This window comes from Myxine glutinosa, unplaced genomic scaffold (assembly GCF_964187855.1).
Source record: "Myxine glutinosa unplaced genomic scaffold, kmMyxGlut1.1 SCAFFOLD_669, whole genome shotgun sequence".
Taxonomy (NCBI): domain Eukaryota; kingdom Metazoa; phylum Chordata; class Myxini; order Myxiniformes; family Myxinidae; genus Myxine; species Myxine glutinosa.
Window position 1 is genome coordinate 145605 of NW_027616764.1, and position 26408 is coordinate 172012.

General features: G+C 49.5%; 1 protein-coding gene across 3 annotated transcripts in view; it reads right to left on the reverse strand.

Annotated features, from left to right (window-relative positions):
* The window catches only part of LOC137436907 (ribosomal protein S6 kinase alpha-5), a gene marked incomplete at its 5' end in the record, with an annotated part of 54194 nt that overhangs the window by 8335 nt on the left and 19451 nt on the right, over positions 1-26408 (reverse strand). For 2 of the 3 annotated variants that reach the window (XM_078768893.1, XM_078768892.1), the window contains 8 exon segments: positions 2466-2629; positions 5189-5348; positions 5656-5847; positions 6504-6674; positions 10718-10811; positions 15909-16042; positions 16683-16808; positions 25779-25937. In XM_078768893.1, the coding sequence (XP_078625019.1) occupies positions 2466-2629; positions 5189-5348; positions 5656-5847; positions 6504-6674; positions 10718-10811; positions 15909-16042; positions 16683-16808; positions 25779-25937 (1200 nt within the window). 3 annotated transcript variants of the gene reach the window in all.

Genomic DNA, 26408 nt, shown 5'->3' on the forward strand with positions numbered 1-26408 from the left:
CACCACTGTCTGTCTGTCTGTTTGTTTGTTTGTCCGTGTGTTTGTGAAGAAAATATCTCAAAAAGTTGTGGATGGGTTTGGACGAAATTTGGCAGATATTTAGCGTATGTGACAAGGACAAAATGATTAGATTTTGGTGAAGATCCGGATCTGATTGAAAAACTAGAATTTTAAAAATTGATTCTTCATCATTGGGAGAGAGGGCCAAAAAAAATACATAGCAGGATATCTCAAAATGTTGTGGACTTATTTAGAAAAAACTTGGTGGACCGGTTGGGTGTCTGACAAGGACGATTCGATTCGATTCGATTCGATTTTGGTGAAGATCTGAATGATTGTCTGCATCATACTTTTTATACTTCATCTTCTTTTCAATTTGACTTAAATTGTTACCTCTGCAACAGAAGTTGGATGAAGGGTTATGTTTTACTCCTGTGTGTCTGTTTGTGAACAGGATATCTCAAAAAGTTGCGGAAGGATTTGAACGAAACTTGGTGTAGATTTTGGGTATCTGACGAGGACGAAATGATTAGATTTTGGTGAAGATCCGGATCTGCATCTGAGAATTTTAAAGTGATTCTTCACCATTGAGAGTGGGCAAACACTACGTGTGCCCACCGTGTCCTGGGTCTCAATCGTTCTTCTCGTCCCATTGCTCCCAAGTGCAAGAACAGTGCCGGAGATGCGTCAACTTCCAAGAGGCAGAAGAAAGTGATGACCCTAAGCCAGAAAGTGGAGCTGTTCGACTGGCTTTCAAGAGGAGAGAGTGCGGCCTCTGTGGGCAGGCATTTCAGCATCAACAAATCCACAGTTCACTACAGGAAGGCAATGAAGATGGCACCAATCTTCATTGACTGGTTTCATAATTGTTTAATCCCTCAGGTGGAGAGGTATCTGACGAAACAAAGCCTTGTGTCCAAGGTTCTCCTGCCCGTGGACAACTCTCCTGGCCACCCCGCAGACCTGAGTGTCGCTCTGAACATTGAGGTGACCTTCCTGCTGCCCAACATCACCTTCCTGATCCAGCCACTCGACCAAGGTATAATCTCCACATTTAAAACTTATTACACCCACCGCGGGCAGTGTTGGAAAGAGTTCAACTTGGCCCACTGCATCGGCACCATTAAGTAGATGAGGTGAGAGACTGCATCAAAGCCTGCATCAACGTGTGCTGGCACAACCTGTGGCCACAGGCAGTGAAAAACTTCATCGGATTTCCAGACGATACAGGAGAGGTATGAAATTGTCAGGTTAGCACGGCAGGTGGGAGGGGAAGGATTCGACGACATGCAGCCTGAGGTGTTGGAGGATCTTATCGCCTCACATGGCGATGAGCTGACGGCGAGGAGGGCAGCGATGAGGAGGAAGAGGTGCCAAAGTCCAACCTCACAGTAAAGTTCCTAGGTGAGGTGCTGCAGAAACTGCGGGCGATTGCCGACAGGGTGCAAGACGCCGACCCGGTCATGGTGTAGCGGTTACCGCTGGATGCACACAATCGCCTTGCACCGGCCAGAACACGGCCAGACGCGCCTCTCCCGGGCATGCCCGGACTCACTGTTCCCGGGCACGCCCGAACCTCCCGGGCACGCCCGGTCTCGTCTTTCCCGGGCATGCCCGCTATCGCCTTTCCAGGGCTCGCCCAGAGCGTCCGGGCATGCCCGCTATCGCCTTTCCAGGGCTTGCCCAGAGCGTCCGGGCATGCCCGCTCTCGCCTTTCCAGTGCTCGTCCAGAGCGCCCGGGCACGCCCAGCCTCGACTTGCCAGGCCGCAGCCAAACACGCCCGGGCAGGTCCAGACTCGCCTTTCCAAGGCTCGCCCTTGACACCCGGGCATGCCCGGTATAGCTTTTGCCGGGCAAACTTCCCGACATAAATGTGTATATATATTGCTGCCCGATAAACGGGCTTTTGTCAGAATACCTGAGCTGTTTTGTTTCAATAAAGCAACTCGGACGAATTCCGTCTTTGATCGCGTCAATTCTTTCGACTCGCGTTGGAGCGCAGCTCCTTCAATGGAGTGTTACCTCAAATTTAAGAGGGGGTTGGATGATGTGCTGCTCCCCTACAAAGAGCTGCACAGAAACCTACAATAATCTGGCAGGCAGCTCTCAATCACACATTTCTACCACCCTGGTCCCTCCACCTCAAGACCATCAGCACCCTCTTTAACAAGGGCATTAACTTCAGGACGAACACTGCATCAGTAGCATAGCAGCACGCTCCTCCCCCACCTGCCACCCCACAGCCAATGATGCACTGTGCAGCCATATGCTTTTTGTACCTCTCCTTTATCAACTGTACATCCATTTTGCTCCAACATATTTTCTGACATCGTAACACGTATCAGCTTGTACAAGCACAAACACCTGAATTTCTCCCTTTTATTCAAGCTAAACATTCCAACAGTCCCTCAACATCTGCTTTGGTTAATTATCAGTCTTTGAAAAAGCAACCTGGGAAGATTACCTGGAAGGTGGCTTTGAAGTATGTGTTGACAGAGGGACCAGAGGAAACAAGGATGTCTGGAGTGAGCAGTGGGTTTGCGGAGAGTTGACAGCCATCCTGCAACCATTCATTCAATCGTAGGCCCTCCATCTTCACCCGCTTGTTGGGGTCAACAGTCAGCAAGCCTGAAAGAGACATGACGTCATGCCTGTGCCTTCCTACATATAAAATGTAATGATCATCGTTATATTCATTAAAACAGAGTAAAGGGGTGTTGAGATTAGCATCCTCCTGACTTCTGTCTGCACACAATACAGGACATATTAACTTTTGTAGAGGGCATTCTGCAATGTTTCTTTTCAAGCGTCGGATATATCCAGACGAAGATGCACATCAGTGTAGACCTGAGAAGTTCCATCAACTCACAATACCAAGAGTTTCAGGTAAGCTTTGTTTTGGGCTCAAAGATTATTAAAAACTGGCAAAAGTACCCAGCGTTGCTGGGTAACAATGAGTCACTTCCTGACGGGAATATGAAGAGAGGGGAGAGGAGAGGAGGAAGGGTGAGGGGGAAGGAAAGGGGGGCAGGGGATTGGGGGGGAGGAAGGGGAGCGTTAGTATATCACACAAAAATGTTAGTCAATAAAAAAATGGGTACATAAAAACAAACGGGAGTTCTGTCTACTGTAACGCCGTAGCTTGCAAAAGCAGCCTGGATAGCGTTCACCAAGTGGTGGGTAATCATATTAAAAAAGGGTGTTATAACACCCAAAATTCCATGGCCTTGTGACTAATTAATTAAGTACACAGATATTTCTGACTTCATTTGTAGAGCCCTCGCCAAGCAGCGTAAGCACTCCAGCAAGTACTCCAACGAAATGGGTGATAAGGAATGGCTGGCTTGGCAAGCGATAGTAAGCCGATTGCTTCTGGTTGAAATGGCCGAGGAATTTTAGAAACAGATCGCAGGCACAGTGGAGTGACACCCTATCCCATGGAAGTATGAATTGAGTTAAAAATTATTATTAAGTTAAAGTAATAAAAAAACTAACCCCAGAAGGAGAAAGACAGCCTCACTTAAATAAATGAATAGATACACTTAGTTATAAATATGGTAAATTTTGTCAGATTTCACTCCAGATTTGGACATTTATTTAGTCTACAGCATCCAATCTTCATATCCGAATTCAGATTTTGATGATATACTTCAATTATGTAATGATAAATTGATCATGTTTCCAAGGCAAGGCACGTTTGAATAGGCCAAAACAAAATGGCAGCTTAAGAACCCAGCGAGTGGCAGTGGGCTGACCAAGATGGCAGGCCGCCATATCGGCAAGGCTTTTACGGGTTTTTTCTTATGAGGACCTCGTTAATCATCTTCAAAAAGGGTGTTATAACACACCCAAACACCCAGTTTACATCATTGTAATCTGTTGTATGCATGTTGTCCAGGTGTATGCATGCAAAGTTTGGGGCGCTAGGTTTCATGGTTTTGGAGTTAAGGAGGAGACAGACGAGCGAACGGACGGACAGACACTGCATTTTAATATTATAGATGGCCGTTTAAGATCCACAAAACGGATATCACAAAATTATTAATATTAATTATAAAAATAATGTCACAAATTGAAAATTTGTGTGATGTGATGATGTCGTGTGATGTGACATGATTGGTAAATCTTGTAATCGTTGCATCTATCAGACTTGCAGTGGAACCAACATGAAGAGAAACGAACATCAAAAGACATAAACTAAGATTTACAAACCTGGTGTAGATCATACGGAACCAATGAAGCACTACTCAGGACCAATAATATACAGATTGCAAAATACGATGGGAAAGTACATCAAATCAATATTTAATTGAATGCAGAGACAAGTAAATTCATGCTCTCCTGAGGCATTGGATATTTTTATTCATTCCAATCTCCGGCCTTGGCATCACTCTCTCCACAAGCTTGTACGGGACTTTCGTCCGTTCTAGCTTCCAATATCTCCTCGTTCGTGGCATGGACTGATGGTGCATCAAGCCCTGATTTACCAAGCTTTCAGGTTTCTGGAAACATTGAAGTTTGTCCCCTTTTGAAATCGGCTTCAAATATTTTACGATGACTTGCTGCGATGACTTGTGGTGTTTTTTTTTTTTTTTTTTTTTTTTTTTTTTTGCTGACGCAGAAGTACAGTGCTGTAGTTGCGGACAGCATAGACCTACGCTGCACGAGCTGACCAAGCACGTTGGTAGCTACTCACTACAGCACGGCTGGTAACTGGATGAATACGGAACACACATTTTTGTATGATTTGGAACCGTACTGTAATTTATTTTAAAAAGGCAAAATATATTTGCGTTTTGTTGAATTCACGCTCTTCTGATGTAGCTTGAAATGCGTGAAAATTGATGTAGCATGAAAATCTCAACTTCTATGGTCCTTAATTTCATGCGACAGGAAAATATCCGAGTTATTTTTGGAGTTGACAACCAAACCCGGCTTGACTCGGAAGTGCAACTCACTGAGTTCAAGTTCAGTACGGGTAAAATCTCGTCACGTGGCAATGGAGAAAAGATCTTGCTTCATGCAAGCTGCTCCATGGCTAACATTTCGGGATACAATGTATGATAAAACATGATCTGAAAGAAGGACGGCTGTTTCACCTTCAATATGGGTCCGTGGCCTTAAATAGGCACTGGCTTGTGCTTGGAGTGATGACTGCAGAAACTTTATCCTTTGCGAGACACCCACCTTGGATCAGGTCTTTGGCAGCTTGAGATACATTCTGCCAAGCTTCCCCTTCAAAAGAAAAGTCTCCCACTTTGATCTTCCTCATTATGTCAGCAGCAGAGCTGGAGGTGAAGCCAGGCCCACTGGCCTGAAATGGGACTCGGCCGGACAGCATTGTGTACTGAGGAATGGGGTGACACATTAACGTTGTGGTACAAGGCTGTCTTCATCATGGTTATTATGGAAACAACGTTCACAGGATGTTGGACAATATGACAAATATTTGGCCCAAAATCCTCTAGGTACGCAATGTGAAATGGGAATGAGCACAACTGCCGTACGACATAATTCAATGTCTGTGCTCATTCATCTGTGTTTTCCATGATAACTTGTTTTCTCAATGCACACAAAATGAAGTTAATCAAGGGCTGGAGTGAGGGTAAGAGTGGACAAAGGTTTAAAGAGAGATAAAGTAATGTCAGAAATACCAGGATTACTCCGAGACTCCAGATGTCACAAGACTTATCATAGCCATGCTGTGCAAGTAGTTCTGGTGCAGCGTATTGCAATGTGAAGCATGGCGTTTGCATCGGCTGTCCGTCCGCTGGTTTGACTCGTGCAAAGCCAAAGTCAACTATTTTTATTGGTGCCACCTCGCTCTCATCAGCAAAAAGCAGGTTCTGTGTGGAAATATGGGGGAAAAAAGAGGTGCAAATATTTAACGTTTACTTTTTGCTTGATCTTGGTTCAACCATGGAGAGGTGGTGAAAGACTGATAACAAAGAGGGTTAGTGAACGCAAGTTCATCTTGGTGGAAAATCCGATGATCATGTCTGGATTACCAAATGTGTGGAGATCCAACATAACATGCAATGCCTTCCTGTAATCTCTTCTAATAATTCTAGTAATTTATATGTACTTGCTATATACGACTGACTACATCACCTGTTGAACAAAATATGCATAAAATCATCCAAATCATGGAAGGTGCCAGCACTGTGTGTTTGTTTGTGTTTGTTTGTGTTTGTGTTTGTTTGTGTTTTTGTTTGTTTGTTTGTGTTTGTTTGTTTGTGTTTGTTTGTTTGTGTTTTTGTGTTTGTTTGTGTTTGTGTTTGTTTGTGTTTTTGTTTGTTTGTTTGTGTTTGTTTGTTTGTGTTTGTTTTTTGTTTTTTGTTTGTTTGTGTTTTTGTGTTTGTTTGTGTGTTTGTGTTTGTGTTTGTTTGTTTGTTTGTGTGTGTGTGTGTGTGTGTGTGTGTGTGTGTGTGTGTCTGCAGATCGGTAAAATCCAAGCCAACATATTCCTTCATCCACATCATCACTGCTGAAAGAGCTGTACCTCAGGTTTCAGATCTCTGTGTACGACACCCTTGTCATGCATGTATGACGTAGCAGACACCATCCTGCGCATAATGTGACTGGCTTCGCTTTCGCTGAAGGACGATTTCTTTTTGATACGCTCCAGCAGTTCCCCACCCTTGAGCATCTCCATTACGATGTAAGTGTGCAACTAGGGTGTCAAAATACAGCGGGAGGTGAATGGCAAGCACTGCTGAACACCATCTCGAAATGATCAGCGAACCTACAGGCTTGACAGCATGCACCTTTGCACCGACTTCAAAGCTTAAGTTAAAAAAAACCGAATCTTTAACAACAAAATCTTCTTCTTTTCCTACAAAAGGATGCTTTCGTCTTGCTCACCAAATCTATTCATTCCAAAAAATATATATAATACCATCTCTGACAGTTCCTCCTTTCTACATTCCCTAAACTATCCAGAACTCCACCCCTCCTCCAGTGTCCTCAAACGTATTTTTGACTCGAAGGTCTCAAACTCATTTTGCAAAAAATGTTCGTTTCCCATGAATCGTACACTTTTCAAAATCCAATCTCACCCCTCCCCTCCAAATCCTCCCCGTCACCCGTCCCTTTCAAATCTCCCCCCTTGCCCCTTCCCTCCCCTCCCTCCTAAACTCCCCCCACACCCCTCCCCTCCGAGACTCTCCCTCGCTCCTCCCCTCCTAGACTCCCCTCTCACCCCTCCTCCTCAAAGCATCCTCCCTGCTTCTTCCCCCTTCCAACTTTCACCTTCATCTCCCCCAACCTTCTGCCTCGCTCTTCCCCCTCCTCAAATAACACCTCACTGTGCCTCACCCAATCTCCATCAAACCTCTTGTCCGCCCCATTCTTCCCGTTCTCCAAGCTATTCTGAAATCTCTGAAATCTCTGACACACCTTCAACAGCTCTCCCTACCTCTTCCTCCTCTTCCACATCTTACCCTATCCCTTCCCCCCCCTGTTCTGGACCCGATGCTCCCCCTTCCTCTTCATTAATGGTATGGACCTCAAACATCCGGGGCCTTCGCTCAAACTTGACTGACCTCTCCATACAGGTTGCTTCTGACAAACCAGATGTGATCTGCTTAACAGAAACTTTCCTCCTTCATGATGTCTCTGATGCCTTGGTATCTCTCCCAGGTTATGCCCTCCTCAGGTATGATAGACCTGAGCCTCGTCCTGGAGGTGGGGTTGCTATCTTTATAAAAAACTCTCTTCCTCACTCGCCCTCCACTGCCCTCTCTCCACCTCACCCCCAGGAATACCTTTGGCTACGGCTTCCCCTTCGCTCCCACCTTTTGTTCATATGTGTGTTGTACCGTCCACCAAACAGCGATGACTCCATCTACATCTCGCTGTCTGATAATATGGACCAACTTCTATCTACCCATCCCAACTCTCTCTTCCTCATATGTGGTGATTTCAATTGTCACCATGCCAGTTGGCTGGGTGTGGGTACCTCTCTCACCAGCCATGGCTCTTCAGCAAAGGACTTCTGCGACTCACTGGGACTGACACAATCTGTCAATTTCCCGACCCAGATCTCAGTCAACGGAGCATCTTCTCTTCTGGATTTGGTTATGACAAACTTCCCTGAAAATGTCTGCTGCTCTTCTTCTGCTCCAATCGGCTCATCTGATCATGTGCTAGTCAAAGTGGACATCTCTCTGACCATTCTCAGAGAGCCTCCTCAGCGTCGACGAGTCTGGCATTTCACTCAGGCCAACTGGCACGGTCTTCAAGCAGCCATCAATCATCTGGACTGGTCTCCCATCTCTACCGCCTCTGACATCAACTCATCCTGGGAATTCTTTCAAAGTAAATTGCTCTCTCTCATGCACAGATTTATCCCATCTCGTCTTCAGTTGTCATACCCTTCCTCCCGTCCATGGTACACGGAATCTTGTGGTGAGGCTGTTGCCCTGAAGCAACTTGCTTTCGTCTCCTGGAAAGCAAATCCAACGGAAGGAAATCTAATTTCCTTTCACAAAGCCCGAAACAAGTGTGTGTCCACCCTCAGGAGAGCCAGGAAACAATATCTCACCGTTCTCAAGACCGAACTCTCTTATCTGTCTCCCTCTTCCAAATCCTGGTGGCGTCTGGTCAAATCTGTTTCTGGTGTTTGTTCCCCCTCCATCCCCTCCCTCACCTCAAACGGCTGACTCCGCACGTGAAAAAGCTGAATGCCTCAACTCTGTGTTTGCCTCTAAATCTTGTGTCCCAAACCAATCCCTCTCTGTACCCACCGTACCCAGTCGTACCCAGCTGCTCCTGGAATCTGTGTCCTTTCCTCCTGACAAGGTGGAAAAGTTTCTGTCAACCCTCGACTCTGATTCTGCAACTGGTCCTGACGGCATCAGCCCACGGGTCCTAAAATCATGTTCTTCCGCTCTTTCACTCCCTCTCTCTGTTCTCTTCACCCTCTCTTTTGCTCAAGGTCATCTGCCATCTGCTTGGAAATCAGCCAACATCACCGCTTTGCACAAAAAAGGTAAAAAAAACAGATCCCAGCAACTACAGACCAATCAGCCTTCTCCCAATTATCAGCAAAGTCATGGAATCCATCATTGCTTCAGATATGAAATCTTTCCTCTTCTCCAATGGCTTGATCTCTGATCATCAATTTGGTTTCAGACCTGGTCACTCTACTCTGGACATGCTGCTTCTGCTTTCTCAACAATGGATGGAGGTCCTCAACGCCAAACAGGAAATTAGAGCTGTCTCCCTTGACATTTCACGTGCCTTCGATACGGTCTGGCACCCTGCTCTGCTCACCAAACTCTCCTCCTTTGGTATCCATGGAAATCTCCACGCATGGCTGGCGGACTTCCTCTCTGGTCGTTGTCAACATGTGGCCCTGAATGGGTTTCTCTCATCTCCTCTTCCTGTTCAGGCTGGAGTTCCCCAAGGTAGTGTTCTGGGCCCTGTGCTTTTTCTGGTCTTCATCAATGATGTCTCTGACTCTCTTGAAAATCCTCTCTATCTCTTTGCTGACGACTCTACTCTCTGTCACTCCATTCCTCATCCCTCAGATCGGCAGTCTGCAGCCTCCTCGCTCTCTGCAGACCTGGACAAAATCACAGACTGGGCAAACAAATGGAACATGTCTTTCAATCCTGATAAATCTCACACTCTTACGATGTCTCTCCGAAAAGACCGACTGGAAAACCCTCCCATCCACTTTCTGAATAATCCTCTCCAAGAAGTTCTGTCACTCAAGCTTTTGGGTCTCACTATTTGCCATGATCTTTCCTGGGAAAACCACATTTCAAATCTGGCCTCCAAAGCCAGTCGCCGACTGGGCATCCTCCGTCGTGCAAAGTCCTTCCTTGGCACACCTGAGGTCCTCACCACATACAAGGCTTTCATCCACAGCTCTATGGAATACTGCTCTCCCCTCTGGTCTGGTGCTCCTGCCTCACACCTAGCCCGTCTTCACGCTGTTGAAACCAAAGCGTTCAGAATCATTGGAATCTCCCGCAATGAAGCTAACTCCAAGGGCCTTTCACTCACTCACCGCAGGCAGTTTGGTGGTCTTTCCGTCTTCTACCGTCTCCTCTCTGGCCTTGCCCCCCCAGCCCTCTCTGGGCTCTGTCCCCCAAATATTCCTACAGGTCGCACAAGATCTGCCTGCAACCCTCTTATGGTTAAACTGCCAAAATCAAGACTTTCTGCTCACCTTCACTCCTTCATTCCTCTTTTCTCCCGCCTCTGGAACAAACTCCCTCACTCTCTTCAATCCCACTCCACCCTCCAGGTCTTTAAAACAGCTGTTCACCACCATCTCTTATCCTCCCCCATCCAAAACCTTGATCTTTCCTACCCCCGCTAATTTCGGTCCCCTTGTGTTTTATACCTCTCCCCCCCCCCCCCCCTCCCCCTCCCACGCCTCCTGCCCCCAAGCCCTCTCCCTCCCACACTTCTCCCTGCTCTCAAATGTTGTGGTTGTGTGCTTCCCCTTCTCTCCCCATCTTGTCTTCCGCTCCCTCTTTTTGTATATTTTGTTTGTCTGGTTTGTTTTGTTTGTTTGTTTGTGAAATAAATGTTAGCTCTTTCACGAGCCTCGATTCAGTATACCAAAAAAAAAAAAAAAAAAAAAAAAGTAGACAAAATATGGAAGATTTCAAATATTGTTAACGTACGTTTAATTAACACCACAATGTAAATCATTGACCAATATATTGCAAACCACAAGAATGATACACATCCGGATACCTGGTCGTGGAAAACCTCTCGAAGACCGACGATGTTAGGGTGAGCCTCGCAGAGCCTCAGAGCTGCAATTTCCCTTTGTGTGTTGACTTCCATACTGGCAGGTACAAGGTAAGAGTAAAAAAGGAAATGAAAGTCTATGCTTGCATTTTGTCGGTGTGCAGTCATCACAACAATGCTACCGTTTGTCAACAAGTCAACAGCCTTGAGGACCCACAGAGCAGGCAATGTCATTAAAAACATAAGAGAGCATCCAGTAAATTGGAAAAGACAGAATACCTGAAATATACAAAGATCTGATTAACCAGTTGTGGTAATGAAGAGGGAATAACTTCTTCGTTTGTTTGCAGCACAAGGCTACAGGGATGATGCAATGCCCTCTGCTGGTTAGGACAGGAATTTGCAATTTGTTCATGGTTCCAGCGATAGCTCGCCTACTGTTAGTGAAGGACACCATGGGATATTTAACGTACACCAACAAATGCCGGAAAATGTGATAAGATTGATAAATCAAATGGCAAATAGCATGTGGAAACAATGGCAAATGGGCAAATGGCATATCCGAGAGACGGCACACACATTGATAAATCACCCTGCCAATGAAACACCGGGATGACAGTGTATAGCTGGGTCAGGATTTAACGCCAGGCTAGACTGCTTAGAGGCGAGTGTGCTTACTTCAAAGCCATCCTGTCAACCCATGGGAATAATTGCAAGATCGCGTTTGGCCAAATGTGAACTCATTCTCAGACTTGTATTTCTCTTCTTCGAGAAGATTTCCACCTCTTCCTGCAATCCCTTTGCAATTGTAAAACCTATATTTCTCCACCGTTCTTTTTCACATTATGATGCAAACCCCACATTAGGTACATTGTTTGTATTGAGGAAAGAGGTCCTTTCATCATACTATAATTCACCAAATGTCTGTCTGTCTGTTCGAAGGTACCGCAAAAACGGCTCAACCGATCGCAAAGATATTTTCGGTGGGTAATCCTGGGATCTCCAAGAGTAAAATAGGCTACTTAGTTTTCCCAATTTCAGCTTTGGTCTCCAGCATTCTCAGGTTTGGACTCCCGCATAACATTCGCGTTCGCATAACGTTCATTGTGACGATGTTCTCATTGTGACGATATTCCTATAATTCACCAAATGTCCGTCTGTCTGTCTGTTCGAAGGTACCGTAAAAACTGCTGAACCGATCGCAAAGATATTTTGGGTGGATAATCCTGGGATCTCCAGGAATAAAATAGGCTATTTAGTTTTCCCAATTTCAGCTTTGGTCTCCAGTATTCTCAGGTTTGGACTCCCGCATAACATTCGTGTTCGCATAACGTTCATTGGGACGATGTTCTCATTGTGACGATGTATGTGTTCACGGTAGTGTTTGACGTGACGGTGTGAACGTAATTTCGTAATGTTTTTCGTTTCGCAATCCTTTAATGAACGTTTAATGTTTAATGAACGTTTAATGTTTAATGAACGTTTAATGCCCTTCGATGTCCGGGGCCGCATGCGCGCTACACTGGACGGGCCAGCGTGTACCTTGCCCTTCGCCGTCAGGCCCGGGTAAACCGCTGAGCCCCATCCGTGATGGGGACTGGGGCTTGAGACAGTGTCCTTCATTAAAAGTATAATAAACGCTGTCTCCATCGATCTTGCCAAGGCCGTAACAGCGTAACGTTTAATCTCTACATGAGAGAATTCCACATAGCTATTTGGGTGGTGAATACGCTAACAGATCGCTGTCTCCATCGATCTTGCCAAGGCCGTAACAGCTATCGGCTCAAAATCCTTTTAACTGTTGATTTGGTACAGTGACACGTATCGGGAATTTGGTACACGTATCGGGAGTACATACGACATAGCGATTGTAAACACTATTATCGATCACGATTCACGATCATGATCATCACGATCATAGTGTATCGATCACGATTTGCAACACGATGGAATAATATTGTCGCTATTATTATTCCATTGTTGATGGAATAATAATGTAATATTGTCTTTGATTAACATGAGACGGTCACGGAAGCCGATCGCGAAGGCCTTAACCCCTGAGGCGAAAACTCAATGGCGGACTCCGGAATCAAAAAGCTACACCAAAGCGCGCGGGATGGAGGGAGACGCGAGAGCCCTGCAGCCGTACCTATTAAATCAATCACACGGAAACTGCGTTCAGGTATGTACAGCAAAATAATACAAGGATTTATTTACAATAAGAATCGGGACAGGGAAACGCGACGATAAACCTAATTCCTAATTGGGACGTCCCCACACACACACAGACCTCAAATACAAACGAGGGATACGAATCACCAAAAGAAAAACGTTCGTTATGTTTGGGGGAAATGGGTAATGTAGTGAGCAGTCTTATCTGGTCTTGTCGTCTTGCAGTGTAACACGGCCCTGCTCGGCCCCGCTCGCGCGCCACCAGGCCCCGCTCCAAGCCTCCCGCCACTCACGAGGTCCGTGCACCAAGCTCCAAAGCACCGAGCACCGCTCCAAGCACCACGAGGTCCCACAGCAGGAAAAGCACCGCGCGTCCAACGCAGGCTAGCGGCTCCAAGCGATGTCGATCTTCACACACGATCGGCCTGCCACGTCCCAGTCAGCTCTCCCGAAGCAAACGTGCAAGAAGCAAGCGAACTCACTCGGGCTATGACTCAACTCAACTCGGGCTGCGCAAGACGAAGAAGAGACGAGAATGGCGTTCGGCGCTGGATGTGCTCTCTCCCGAACTCTCCTTCGGCGCGCCCTTAAATAACCTTTTCGGTGACGTCAGCCTTGGCGCGCTACCAACCAGCGACTTCCACCGAACCTTCCAGCTTTGCGCCTCTCGCACTCGTTGGCTGGAGGTTCGCACCCAGCGCGCCGACCAATCACAGGACCGTAGCTTGGTGATAGCACGTAGCGTGTAGCGTGGTGATAGCTCGTAGGTGCAGCTGGTGATAGCGCGTGGCACTCGATGTGGTTAGGCCTATCGGAGGTGTAATTGGCGGCGGCCATCATCGGCGGTGCCCCGGCCTGGTTTCCTTGCCTGTTCGTCTTTCAAAGTCAGTCAGGGAAGGGAGTCATTTAATGTTGCATTAAGGAGATCCTAACTAAGTGTCTACAGGTGTGCATTGCCATACGGGACAAAGGTTTGGCTGACCAGGTGAGACATACAGGGGCTTTATTCTTTAATCCCTACGCTACTTATCACTCGAACATCCTGGTATGCTCACAGGTATACTCTTAACCGACAAAACGCCTGCACATGAAAATTACAAGGTAGATTCCTTACCGCGACAGACGAAGTACGTTACCTACACAGCTCTATCTGGCTCTACATATCACTACCCCACCCGACATAACAATATTTACCGATATGAACAGTGATGTGGCTTTTATTGAAATTCTAAAGATACTGTTTAGATTTTGATGATTTGCGTGTGATATGATTCAACGGATGTTCATATGAATCGTTTAAAATAAAAAAAAACCTTCAATTTCTGATATTTTGCCTTTTCATTTGGGCCTCCCAATTGGAGCCCCGCCCATAGCGCGGGTACCGTTGCTAGTCCAACCAATTCAATTAGTCGCATGGATAAAGGAATTCTCAGGTCTGACACTGTGGTGAAATATGATGTAATGTCTCGAGCTGGAAGAGAAGGTTCGGTCAGAGGGCCGACCTTGAGGGAGCTGATATAAGACCGGACTGTTCGACGCTCGGTCTCGTGGCATTATTTTACCTTATTGTCAAGAGACAATCGGTATTAACAGGTACGTAATTGCTTGCTTGCGGGGGGGGGGGGGGGGGGTTTGGAGGAGATGTTTGTTTGAGTGCTTCCTTTGTAGTGCTAATGATTGTGCTTTATTTTGTGTTGGAGGATGAGTGGAGTTATAGTTCAATAAAACCTCATTACTTGAAAGCGGTCTGAGTTTTGATTTACAACAGACACTTTATTACAAAGCATGTTCAGCTGCAACAATGCATGATCCAATCACCCAGCTGTAATACACCCCTTGAGGGTAAGGGGGAGGAGGAGGTGAGTGATGGAGGATAGGAAGAGAGGTGCTGGGGTTGGAAGTATCGGTTTTGGGGAGAAGTGTTTATGGCCAATTCACACATCGAGAAGTACGTCACCTTCATCATTTTTCAGGTAACAATTTCAGGAGACAATGAAAATCGTTTCCTGCAATCAATCAATGCAGATAGACCGAAGGTCTTTCAGGGTTCCACTGACTCGCTTCAACTCTCAGCAACCTCATTTACATCCTTCATCCTCGGGCACTACAACTACAGGGGTTCAAATATCATATTCTGTAATTCACGCCCCGACATATGTCTTATGGTCACATTCCTTCCTAATCCTCCAAGCTTCAACACCATCTGCATCCATTAAGACGAGCCATGTGTTCCTGTTTACAGAATGTGGATTTAATGCTTATCTTTAATTATTTAATTTTGAAACAATAAACTTTAACAAATGCTTGAACTGTTCAAGTTCAACATAAATATGTTGCTGAATCAGTTTCATGCAGAACATCGATTAACATGTCAACATCAATCTCGGCCACTGGGATCATATTTAGTCCATCGGTTCCTCGATGGTTCGGGAATGGTTGACATAGACTAGGGATTTCGTCCAGATCCTGATACGATCATTTTAAAGTGATTCGTCACCGTTGAGAGATAGAACCAAAGACGATATGCAACACGATATCTCAAAAGGTTGTTCATGGATTCGGAAGAAACATGCCGGACAGGTTCGGCAGGTGACAAGAGCAAGCCGATTAGATTTTGGTTCAAGTCTGGATCCAGATCCGACCTATCAGTGAGATACAAAACATAAACTGTTCAGCCTGGAGGAGGTATGCGCTCTAAGAGTGCCGTTCTTGTTATTGATGTTTTACATGGTCAACAAATTGGTCAAGAAAAAAAAAAGATGATGTCATCGGTCACGGGGTTCGGCCGCCATATTTGTTTTACACAGAAGCCTTAAAAACCACTAAAAACACGTCCTGGCGAGGGTCTGCAATCTCTGATTGCTCTTTCTTGTTTCTTCTATGGCATAGTGTTTGTGCATACATGTGCATACATTTAAGGCTAACCCCCGCTCTAGCAGGGAACATGGCCTTAAAATGCATGTTGTTGTTGTTGTTGTTGTTGTTGTACATGGTCAACAAAATAATGAATGTTGGCACGCACCGTCTGCTCACAATCTTCACTGCATACTCCTCGTCAGTCTTCTTATGTCGGCAACGACGGCAAATAGAGAAACTTCCTTCACCAAGTGGGGCCTCTTTCATTTCCATTTCATAGTGCTGGTAAAAAGCAGAGTCCTGTCGAGGTACGTGGAGGAAAGAAAACAAAGTGGAGGCAGGAATAATCAAAACAGGAATGACTAAGGGTTACATTTGAGAGGATCGGAAGCAGAAATAGAACAAGTGAATCCTCTTGGATTGCGCTGAGGTTCGGGCATGGAATTTCGAGCCTCGATCATGGTTCGAGCCTCGATCTTGTATACAAAAATAATAATAATAATAAGAAGAAGAAGAACCTTGGGCCGAATCTCGCGCTTCACCAGTGCGCGTGCGCGAATTTACGTCACGTCGGCAGCGAGAAGGGGTTCCCCAACACGAACCAATCAGGAACTGCCACGTCACACTTATATGATCTCAGAATTCCTGTGACAGGAATTCGCGTTACACTGGCTGGAAGTCATTCGCTAGAGGCGCTTCCTCAGCGCTAATAATTGTCCGGAGTCTGCTAACGAGATGATCAGAGATGATACTTCGTTATCTGGGTCGCCAGTCCATAGTCCGCAAGGAAACCTACCTTAGTCACGGCTTATGCACGCGCTCCAACAACGGAAGAGAATAAGTCCGTAGCAAAGGAATGGCAAAAACAAAGAGTAGAATCAGGTGGATTGTTGAGAAGATTGCCTGGGTTCATTGACCACGTATCATGGTTTACACCCACCTTCGTCATGGCACTGCGAGCAATGGTGGCACTCCCGGGTTGATCACCACCGAAATGTAACTCGAGGGGGTCCATCGTGATTGCGTTACGCTTGAACAGAATAGATGGAGCAATAAATGAATACCCCTAAAAAAGAAAAGAAAAACGCACATAAACAGAAGCACATTATGAGGAACTTGTATATTTTACAAATTATTGCGAACCGATTTCCTTGTTAAATTGAACACCGATGTTAAATCCGCATAACAAACATGGAAGTACATTGCTTAAAGCAATGAATTCAATGCACATTGGGACAAAGTACTTCACGAGACTGCAAAATGCTTTTACACTTGAAAAAAAACAAAAAAACACACACACACACACACACACACACACACACACACACAGAGACAAAGAGACAGACAAAGAGACAGACAAAGAGACAGACAGACAATACAGTAACGTGCAATTAGGAGGTTTGGGTTGGATCAGAAAGGATTCATACAGAGGTAGAAAAGATCGAGTGTGGATTGGGGGGAAGGGAAGGAGGTGGGAAGATGGCGCACCACCTGTAATGCCCGTTTGAAGCTTTGCAGAGAATGGTGGAGATTCAACCATCTCAGGAAGGTAGCTCCACAGATGGGAGAAAAAAAGGAAGAGTGGAGCCGAGATTGTGGGAGTTCAGGACATTACTGGAATAACATGTGCATCCTCCTGGAATATTTGAGGAGAAGCAGGAAAGTATAGAGGGGTTATCAACACACCTGCGAGGAGAGCAACATACCTTGTGCTTCGTTCTTATCACGGGAGATTCCAACGGTTAAATGTTTAACAGATTCCGAGCCCCTTAGAAGTGTAATGTAGAAGGGGGAACATACTAAATACCGAGGTATCCTTCATGCTCAGGTGAGCTGGCTACTCGACAGTGATTCGGTTCATTTGTCGGAAATCCTGCAGGGGGCGCAATGTATGTGACGATGTACCTGGGAAATATGAAATGATATGAAAATGCTCTTAAATAATTCTCAATGAATTGCGTTCCCTTTGCCAACATTGATCTTTGTCAAGTGATTTAATACTTCCAAGAACCTGTATCAATATACAGCATTAGAGGGCATCGCATTGGGTCCGATGAACACCAAAACACCTGGCCACAACATTTTGTGGCATTCCTATCTCAAGATGCCAATAGCAGGTAGAGGCTCATTTTCGGAAAGACGTGGCATCACGTTTATGACGATTAGACGTCAATGAAAATGTTTTTCACCGCTGAGACGGTTCACCAAATGTGCTGCGTTGCAATTTGCTCAGCACCAGGTGTACCACTGTCACGTGACACGGTACATGTGCATGGCAATTTGTGTGTGCAGTGCACAGTATGCACGTGCGAATTCCGGATATTCACGGGTAAACTGGGGAACCTGTCAGAGAACATTTTGGCTGAACATTACATTGTTAGCGTTACATGTCCATTACATGTCAGTATCATTCTGTGTATTTTTATGATACACAGAAACTCTCTGTTTACAAAACTTTTATAAATAAAGGTTTGCTGACCATTGTGGGAAGCAAAGGTGTGCTCTAGCAATCTAGCTGACCATTGTGGGAAGCAAAGGTGTGCTCTAGCAATCTAGATGACAATTGTGGGAAGCAAAGGTGTGCTCTAGCAATCTCGCTGACCATTGTGGGAAGCAAAGGTGTGCTCTAGCAATCTAGCTGACCATTGTGGGAAGCAAAGGTGTGCTCTAGCAATCTAGATGACAATTGTGGGAAGCAAAGGTGTGCTCTAGCAATCTCGCTGACCATTGTGGGAAGCAAAGGTGTGCTCTATCAATCTAGCTGACCATTGTGGGAAGGAAAGGTGTGCTCTAGCAATCTAGCTGACCATTGTGGGAAGCAACCGTGTGCTCTAGCAATCTAGCTGACCGTTGTGGGAAGGAAAGGTGTGCTCTAGCAATCTAGCTGACCATTGTGGGAAGGAAAGGTGTGCTCTAGCAATCTAGCTGACCATTGTGGGAAGCAAAGGTGTGCTCTATCAATCTGGCTGACCATCGTGGGAAGCAAAGGTGTGCTCTAGCAATCTGGCTGACCATCGTGGGAAGCAACCGTGTGCTCTAGCAATCTAGCTGACCGTTGTGGCAAGGAAAGGTGTGCTCTAGCAATCTAGCTGACCGTTGTGGGAAGAAAAGGTGTGCTCTATCAATCTAGCTGAGCATTGTGGGAAGCAAAGGTGTGCTCTATCAATCTGGCTGACCATCGTGGGAAGCAAAGGTGTGCTCTAGCAATCTGGCTGACCATCGTGGGAAGCAACCGTGTGCTCTGGCAGTCTAGATGACAATTGTGCGAAGGAAAGGTGTGCTCTAGCAGTCTAGTTGACCATCGTGGGAAGCAAAGGTGTGCCGTCGCAGTCTAGCTGATCATTGTGGGAAGCAAAGGTGTGTTCCAGCAGTCTAGCTGACCATTGTGGGTACACAGACTTGGTACAAACAACACACACAAACAACACACACAAACACACACACACACACACACACACACACACACACACACACACACACACACACACACACACACACACACACACACACACACACACACACGTTTCCAAACCCCTGTACCAATTCCCCATCAATTTGCTGTGCCACATTATGTTGTGAAGCTGCTCGATAACCTTTGTTGACTTTCTCTCCTCGGCAATGGTTATAGTTTTATCACGATTCCCAACAGTACCAGGTTCACACATTCTTCTTATAGTCTTCCGCACAGCTCTTGATGAAACATGGTGTTCGGCTGCAATCTGCCCATGGAGTCACCTCTACGAGCTAACACTTCCCAGGAACTATAGTATTCATCACAGTGTGGCAGACACAAAAGCCCACTGGCGTGGTGACATCATTCCACGCACCAAGTGGGCGGTGGCCACGCCCGAGGGGTAGGCGTGGCCTCATGATATACACCGGGCGACCAGCCCGGAGGAGTTCAGTGTTACAGTGTAGTCTTACAATAAAGACGTTTATATGTTACCGCTTGTCCGCTTCCTCCTTGCTCACAAGCAGCGCGCGTAACGCCGCGCTTTACTGGTGACCCTCGACGTTGGATCTGCCGGAGCGATCCTTCCACACGCGACGCCATCGCCATGGCCGCCTTCGTCAAACTTCCGGAATTTTGGGAGGCTCAGGCCGAAGTCTGGTTCGTCCAGGCCGAAGCCCAATTTCAGCTTCGGCACCTCACCGGCGATGACACGCACTACTGCCACGTCGTCGCCTCCCTCGGGCCCGGCACGGCCGCTCGAGTTGTGTCCGTCCTTCGCCACCCACCGGACGGCCACAAGTACGAGGCACTCAAGCGGCTACTCCTAGCCACGTTCAGCCTCACGGACGACGCACGGGCCGACCGCCTCCTGGATCTCCCCGAGCTCGGTGAGACGCGCCCGTCGGTCCGAATGGACCATATGCTGTCACTGTTGGGCGACGAAGCCCCCGGTTCGCTATTCCGGGCGCTTTTCCGTCGCCAACTTCCAGCGCAGGTTCGCCTCGCGTTGGCCGGGACCGGGCTAACGGAACCCCGAGCATTGGCGGCCGAGGCGGACAAGTACTTCGCCGCTTCGGACACGCGGGCGAGCGTTGGCGTGGCCGTCACGGCCTTCGACGCTGATGTTCCACAGCATCATCTTCTACAGCACGCTGAAGTTCAGCAGCATGCTGATACGCACCTCGTGAACGCCGCCACGCCCCGCCCACCGCCGCGGCGAAAACCGCCACCGCGGGGAAACCCGTCGACTCCACCGGCCTGGCGGAGCCAGCCGCGCTCCTCCAGCTCCACCACCTGGTGCTGGTTCCACGCCAAGTTCGGCCACGAAGCTCGGCGGTGTCATCCGCCGTGCTCCTTCAACGGGTCGGGAAATGCCCGGGCCGGCGCTCAATTGTGGCGATGAGCGCCGGCCGTTTGAGCAGCCTGCTGTTCATAACGGACACCTTCTCCGGGCGCCGTTACCTGTGCGACACGGGAGCGCAGGTGAGTGTCATTCCCGCCGGCACGTCAGACAAGCACGCCGCGGGTGGGGGCCCCGCGCTGCTTGCCGCGAACGGGACGCCCATCCGTACGTACGGAAATCGCTGCCTCTCTCTGCGGTTTGGAGGGCAGGTTTTCCGATGGACGTTCGTCACCGCCGACGTGCCCATGGCACTGCTTGGCGCGGACTTCCTGTGCGCTAATGGGCTCCTGGTCGACGTCAAGCGCAGACGGCTTGTCCAGGCCGAGACGTTCAGCTCGCTCGCGTGTGCGTTGCCCAGCTCAACGAGCGGCTTGCCAAGCGGCTTGCCGAACGATTCGGTTCCGGCCACGTTGGTCTGTACGCTTCCGGCAGCGGACGCATTCACCCGCCTCCTCGCCGGCTTCCCGGCCCTCACGCGGCCCACCTTCTCGGCGGGGGCCGTCAAGCACGGGGTGGCCCATCACATCCCCACCGTCGGGCCACCGGTCTACGCCCGGGCACGCCGCCTCGAGCCGACGAAGCTGGCGGTGGCAAAAGCGGCGTTCGCTACCCTGGAGCGACTCGGCATCGTTCGGCGCTCAGAGAGCGCTTGGGCATCGCCGCTGCACATCGTGCCGAAGCCCGGCGGGGGATGGCGACCGTGCGGGGACTATCGCCGTCTCAATGACGCCACGACTCCCGACCGCTACCCCGTCCCCCACATTCAGGACTTTTCCGCCCGTTTGGCGGGCAGGTCCTTCTTCTCGAAGGTGGACCTCATACGCGGCTACCATCAGGTCCCCGTCAGGCCGGAGGACGTCCCGAAGACGGCGGTCATCACGCCATTCGGACTCTTCGAGTTCCTGCGCATGCCCTTCGGTCTGAAGAATGCGGCTCAGGCGTTCCAGCGACTGATGGACAGCGTCCTGCGCGACTTGGATTTTGTCTACGTCTACCTGGACGATATCCTCGTCGCCAGCGCGTCCCGCGAAGAGCACCTACGCCACCTCTGCACGCTCTTCGAACGCCTGGGCCAGCATGGCCTGATTGTGAACCCCGCAAAGTGCCGGTTCGGCGCCGCCACAATCGATTTTCTGGGGCACCGTGTCACCAGGCACGGCGCCGTCCCCCTGCCGGCCAAGGTGGAGGCGGTGAAGGGGTTTCCGCGCCCCCGCACGATCAGAGGGCTGCAGGAGTTCCTGGGCATGGTGAACTTTTACCATCGGTTCCTGCCCCGTATCGCCCAGCTCCTGCGCCCCCTGCACGAAGCTCTCCGAGGTAAGCCGGGCAAAGGCGACGTTACCTGGACCGAGCAGATGGACACGGCGTTCACGGGCGCGAAGCTCGCCTTGGCTAACGCCACCATGCTCGCGCACCCGGCGCCCGATGCACCGATCGCCCTCACCACCGATGCCTCGGACTACGCGGTGGGTGCGGTGCACGAGCAATGGGTGCGTGGAGCTTGGCAACCGCTGGCGTTCTTTAGCCGGCAGCTTCGCCCGCCCGAACGCCGTTACAGTACCTTCGACCGCGAGTTGCTCGGACTTCACTTGGCGGTCAGGCACTTCCGCCATCTGCTCGAGGGCCGGGCGTTCACTGCCTTCGTCGACCACAAGCCGCTGATCTTCGCGATGGGCAAGGTCACCGAGCCGTGGTCGGCCCGGCAGCAGCGTCACCTCTCGGCCGTGTCCGAGTACACGACGGACATCCAGCACGTCGCGGGGAAGGACAACCCGGTGGCGGATTGCCTTTCCCGGGCCGTCGCCCACGCAGTCCACCTCGGCATCGACTATGCCCGGATGGCAGCGGACCAGGCCGCTGACCCCGACGTCCAGGCCTTGCGGACCGCCGTCACGGGCCTCCGCGTCACCGAGGTGCCGTTCGACGGCGCGGGCGCGGCCCTCTTGTGCGACGTCTCCCTCGGGCGTCCTCGCCCCATTGTGCCCGCGGGCTGGCAGCGCCAGGTGTTTGACGCCATCCACGGCCTGTCCCACCCGGGCGCGAGGGCCTCCCAAAGGCTGATCGCCGACAAGTTCGTCTGGCATGGCCTCCGGAAGGCCGTCCGCGGCTGGGCCAGGACGTGCCTCGCATGCCAGCGCGCCAAGGTGCACCAGCACACCCAGGCCCCGTTGGCCCCGTTCACGGTGCCGGAACGCCGGTTTGACCACGTCCACGTGGACCTGGTGGGACCTCTGCCCCCCTCGCGGGGTTTCACCTACGTCCTCACCATGGTGGACCGCACCACCCGGTGGCCGGAGGCCGTGCCCTTGGCGTCGACAACGGCGGCCGATGTCGCGCAGGCTTTCATCGCCACCTGGGTCGCCCGGTTCGGCGCCCCCTCAGACATCTCATCCGACCGCGGCCCCCAGTTCACCTCGGAGCTCTGGGGGGCGGTTGCGCAGGGGCTCGGGGTCCGGCTGCACCGAACCACGGCCTACCACCCCCAGGCTAACGGCCTGTGTGAGCGATTTCACCGCTCATTGAAGGCCGCGCTCCGGGCCACCCTCCGCGACGGCGGCTGGGTCGACAGGCTCCCCTGGGTCCTGCTGGGCCTCCGGACGGCGCCCAAGGAGGACCTGCGCGCATCCGCGGCGGAGTTGGTCTTCGGGCAACCGCTGCGGGTGCCGGGCGAGTTCCTCCCCGACTCCACGGCACCATGGTCCGCGGCACAGCAGCGCTCCGCTCTGCAAGAGACCGCCCAGAGGTTCGCCCCGGTGCCAACGGCATGCCACGGGCACCCACCGACGCACGTCGCCCCAGAGCTTCGCACGGCGGAGTACGTCTTCGTCCGCCACGATGCCCATCGGACACCACTGCGGCCCCCATACGACGGGCCTTTCCGCGTGCTGGAGACCGGGGCGAAGCACTTCACCCTGGACATCGGCGGTACTCCTGACCGCGTTTCGGTAGACCGCCTCAAGCCGGCCCACCTCGATGTGGACCATCCACCGCCAGTGGCCCGACCCCCACATCGGGGCCGCCCTCCTGCGGGCGGACCCCCGGCACCGCCCAGCCCCGCCGCCACGGCGCCCCCCGGTCCTGCACCCATCCCAGGGGCAGCCAGGGGCATCCCACCTGGTATCCCTGCACCCCGGACGCCGCCGATCGCCAGGGGGCGCTTCGGCCGGGTCATTCGTCTGCCCCGCAAACTGGCCCTCCAGGTGCGCGGGAATTCTGGGGGGGCGCGTGTGGCGGACACAAAAGCCCACTGGCGTGGTGACATCATTCCACGCACCAAGTGGGCGGTGGCCACGCCCGAGGGGTAGGCGTGGCCTCATGATATACACCGGGCGACCAGCCCGGAGGAGTTCAGTGTTACAGTGTAGTCTTACAATAAAGACGTTTATATGTTACCGCTTGTCCGCTTCCTCCTTGCTCACAAGCAGCGCGCGTAACGCCGCGCTTTAACAGCACAAATATGTCATCAAAGATACTTTATAGTCCTTCTGCCAGTCTGATACTTTGATTGTTTGCATGACAAACCAATCACTGCATACTTGATGATCACATTACTGTATTATGGAGAATTTCATTTTCACTTATATGATGCGATGCTATCAGGTGAAATTTGCATTTTATACCAACTTTTCTGTTTCCATAATTATTTCCAATGAGCGGAGACTACCTGTCACTTCGCTGTCAGTCAAATAAGTCGCTGACAGTTACAGTTACAGTTAAACTTCGCTGACAGTTAAACTGCCGAAATCTCGGCTCTCTGCTCACCTTCACTCTTTCATTCCTCTTTTCTCCCGCCTCTGGAACAAACTCCCACACTCCCTTCAATCCCACTCCTCCCTCCAGGTCTTTAAAACAGCTGTTCTCCACCATGTCTTATCTTCCCCCATCCAAAACCTTGATCTTTTCTACCCCCGCTAATTCACCCCAGATCCACCTTGTTTGAAATTCCAACTTCTTTCCTGGAAGTCCTGGCAGTGTCCATATGTTTTATACCTCTCCCACCCCCCCCCCCCCCCCCTTCCCATGCCCCTCCCCCAATGCCCTCTCCCTCTCACAGATCTCTCGATGTCTCCATGTCTCTCGGTCCCTGCTCTCAAAATAATGTTGTGTTTATGTCCTTCCTCCTCTCTCCCCATCTTGTCTACCGCTCCCGATGTTATATGTTTTATGTGTCGGTTTGTCTTTCTGTGTGATTAATGTTCGCTCTTTCACGAGCCTCGATCTTGTATACAAAAAAAAAAAAAAAAAAAAAAGTCGCCCTGTTTGCCAAAACCACTCCCCTTAGCCCCTCCCGTCCTCACATCTCTCTCCCCGAGCTTTTCCCCTTGTTCCTCCCGATATTCATTCCAGCTAGAAATGTCTCACACACGATGAAAGGGTTTGACAAACCCCACTGTTTTTGGGGGGTTTCGGAGGGTGGGTGGGGGCAGGGAAAAGGGCAGGACAAATTTACACGTGCGAAGAGTGCATTAACCTCAGCGTTGCTCAGGTAAAAAGGAAAATGTAAAAGCCTTTGCGTCCACCACTAGGTGGAGCTACAAGGTACATATTTACATGGAGAATTTATTTACCTCTTCCCCTCCCCCCCCCCCCGCTGCCCCCCCCGCCCCCACATAGCGTATGCTACCCCCCACAAAAGGTTGTATTTACACCCCGAGTTTGGAGTTCGTAACTTAAAAGATGTGGCCGTGCATAAGGAACAAAGCCAGAGAGAGAGAGAGACACACACAGAGAGAGAGAGAGACACACACACAGAGAGAGAGAGAGACACACACAGAGAGAGAGAGAGAGACACACACAGAGAGAGAGAGAGAGACACACACAGAGAGAGAGAGAGAGACACACACAGAGAGAGAGAGAGAGACACACACAGAGAGAGAGAGAGAGAGAGACACACACAGAGAGAGAGAGAGACACACACACAGAGAGAGAGAGAGAGACACACACACAGAGAGAGAGAGAGAGACACACACACAGAGAGAGAGAGAGAGACACACACACAGAGAGAGAGAGAGAGAGAGAGAGAGAGAGAGAGAGAGAGAGAGAGAGAGAGAGAGACACACACACAGAGAGAGAGAGAGAGAGAGTTTTGCCTTTTTGGAGCTCATTGAAGGTTCAAATGAATAAAGCCTTTAGTCTGTGCATGTACAAAGAAGGAGAGCCACTCAACACTGGTGCCTTGCCTTGAAAACCGTGGAGTTCTGAGGGAGGGCCGCAGGTGAATAAGTGGGATCCATGTCCGTAAACTCTCCAGAGAAATTGCTGACGTCCAGCTCGTCCCGAATGACGGGCTTAAAAGGAGCTGGAACCTGCTTGCAAGCCAACGCTTCCCAATCTAAGCCCTGTAGGTGTGATGGATCGCAGCAAACATGATCGGAAGTTTAATATAAACATGCTAATTAACAAACAGCTTCGTTTACTTTGCATGAAACGCAACTGGAAAATCCTAAAAGTTTCACAAGTTTACACACACCAACCATCCACCCACCTACCCAGAACACTGTTATTGTTATTATTGGCAAAGTTATTGGCAATGAGCGACCCCAAAAAATCGAATATGTTGAATAATAATAATGTTTATTCAAGCCCATCTGAACGCACGGTACGTCAGAACACATGGTAATCAAGCATTACGTTACGTAATTGAGCATTACATTATGCAAATTTTTTTTTTTTAAATAGCTTTACTTAATTTTTGAACAGCCGCATATTGTGGTTAGTTATGCAATCCCTGACCGTGTGATGAATCAGCTCGTTCTGCGAAAATCAAGGGGAGGGTGACATGGATAAAAGACATCGAGTTAATTTTATAA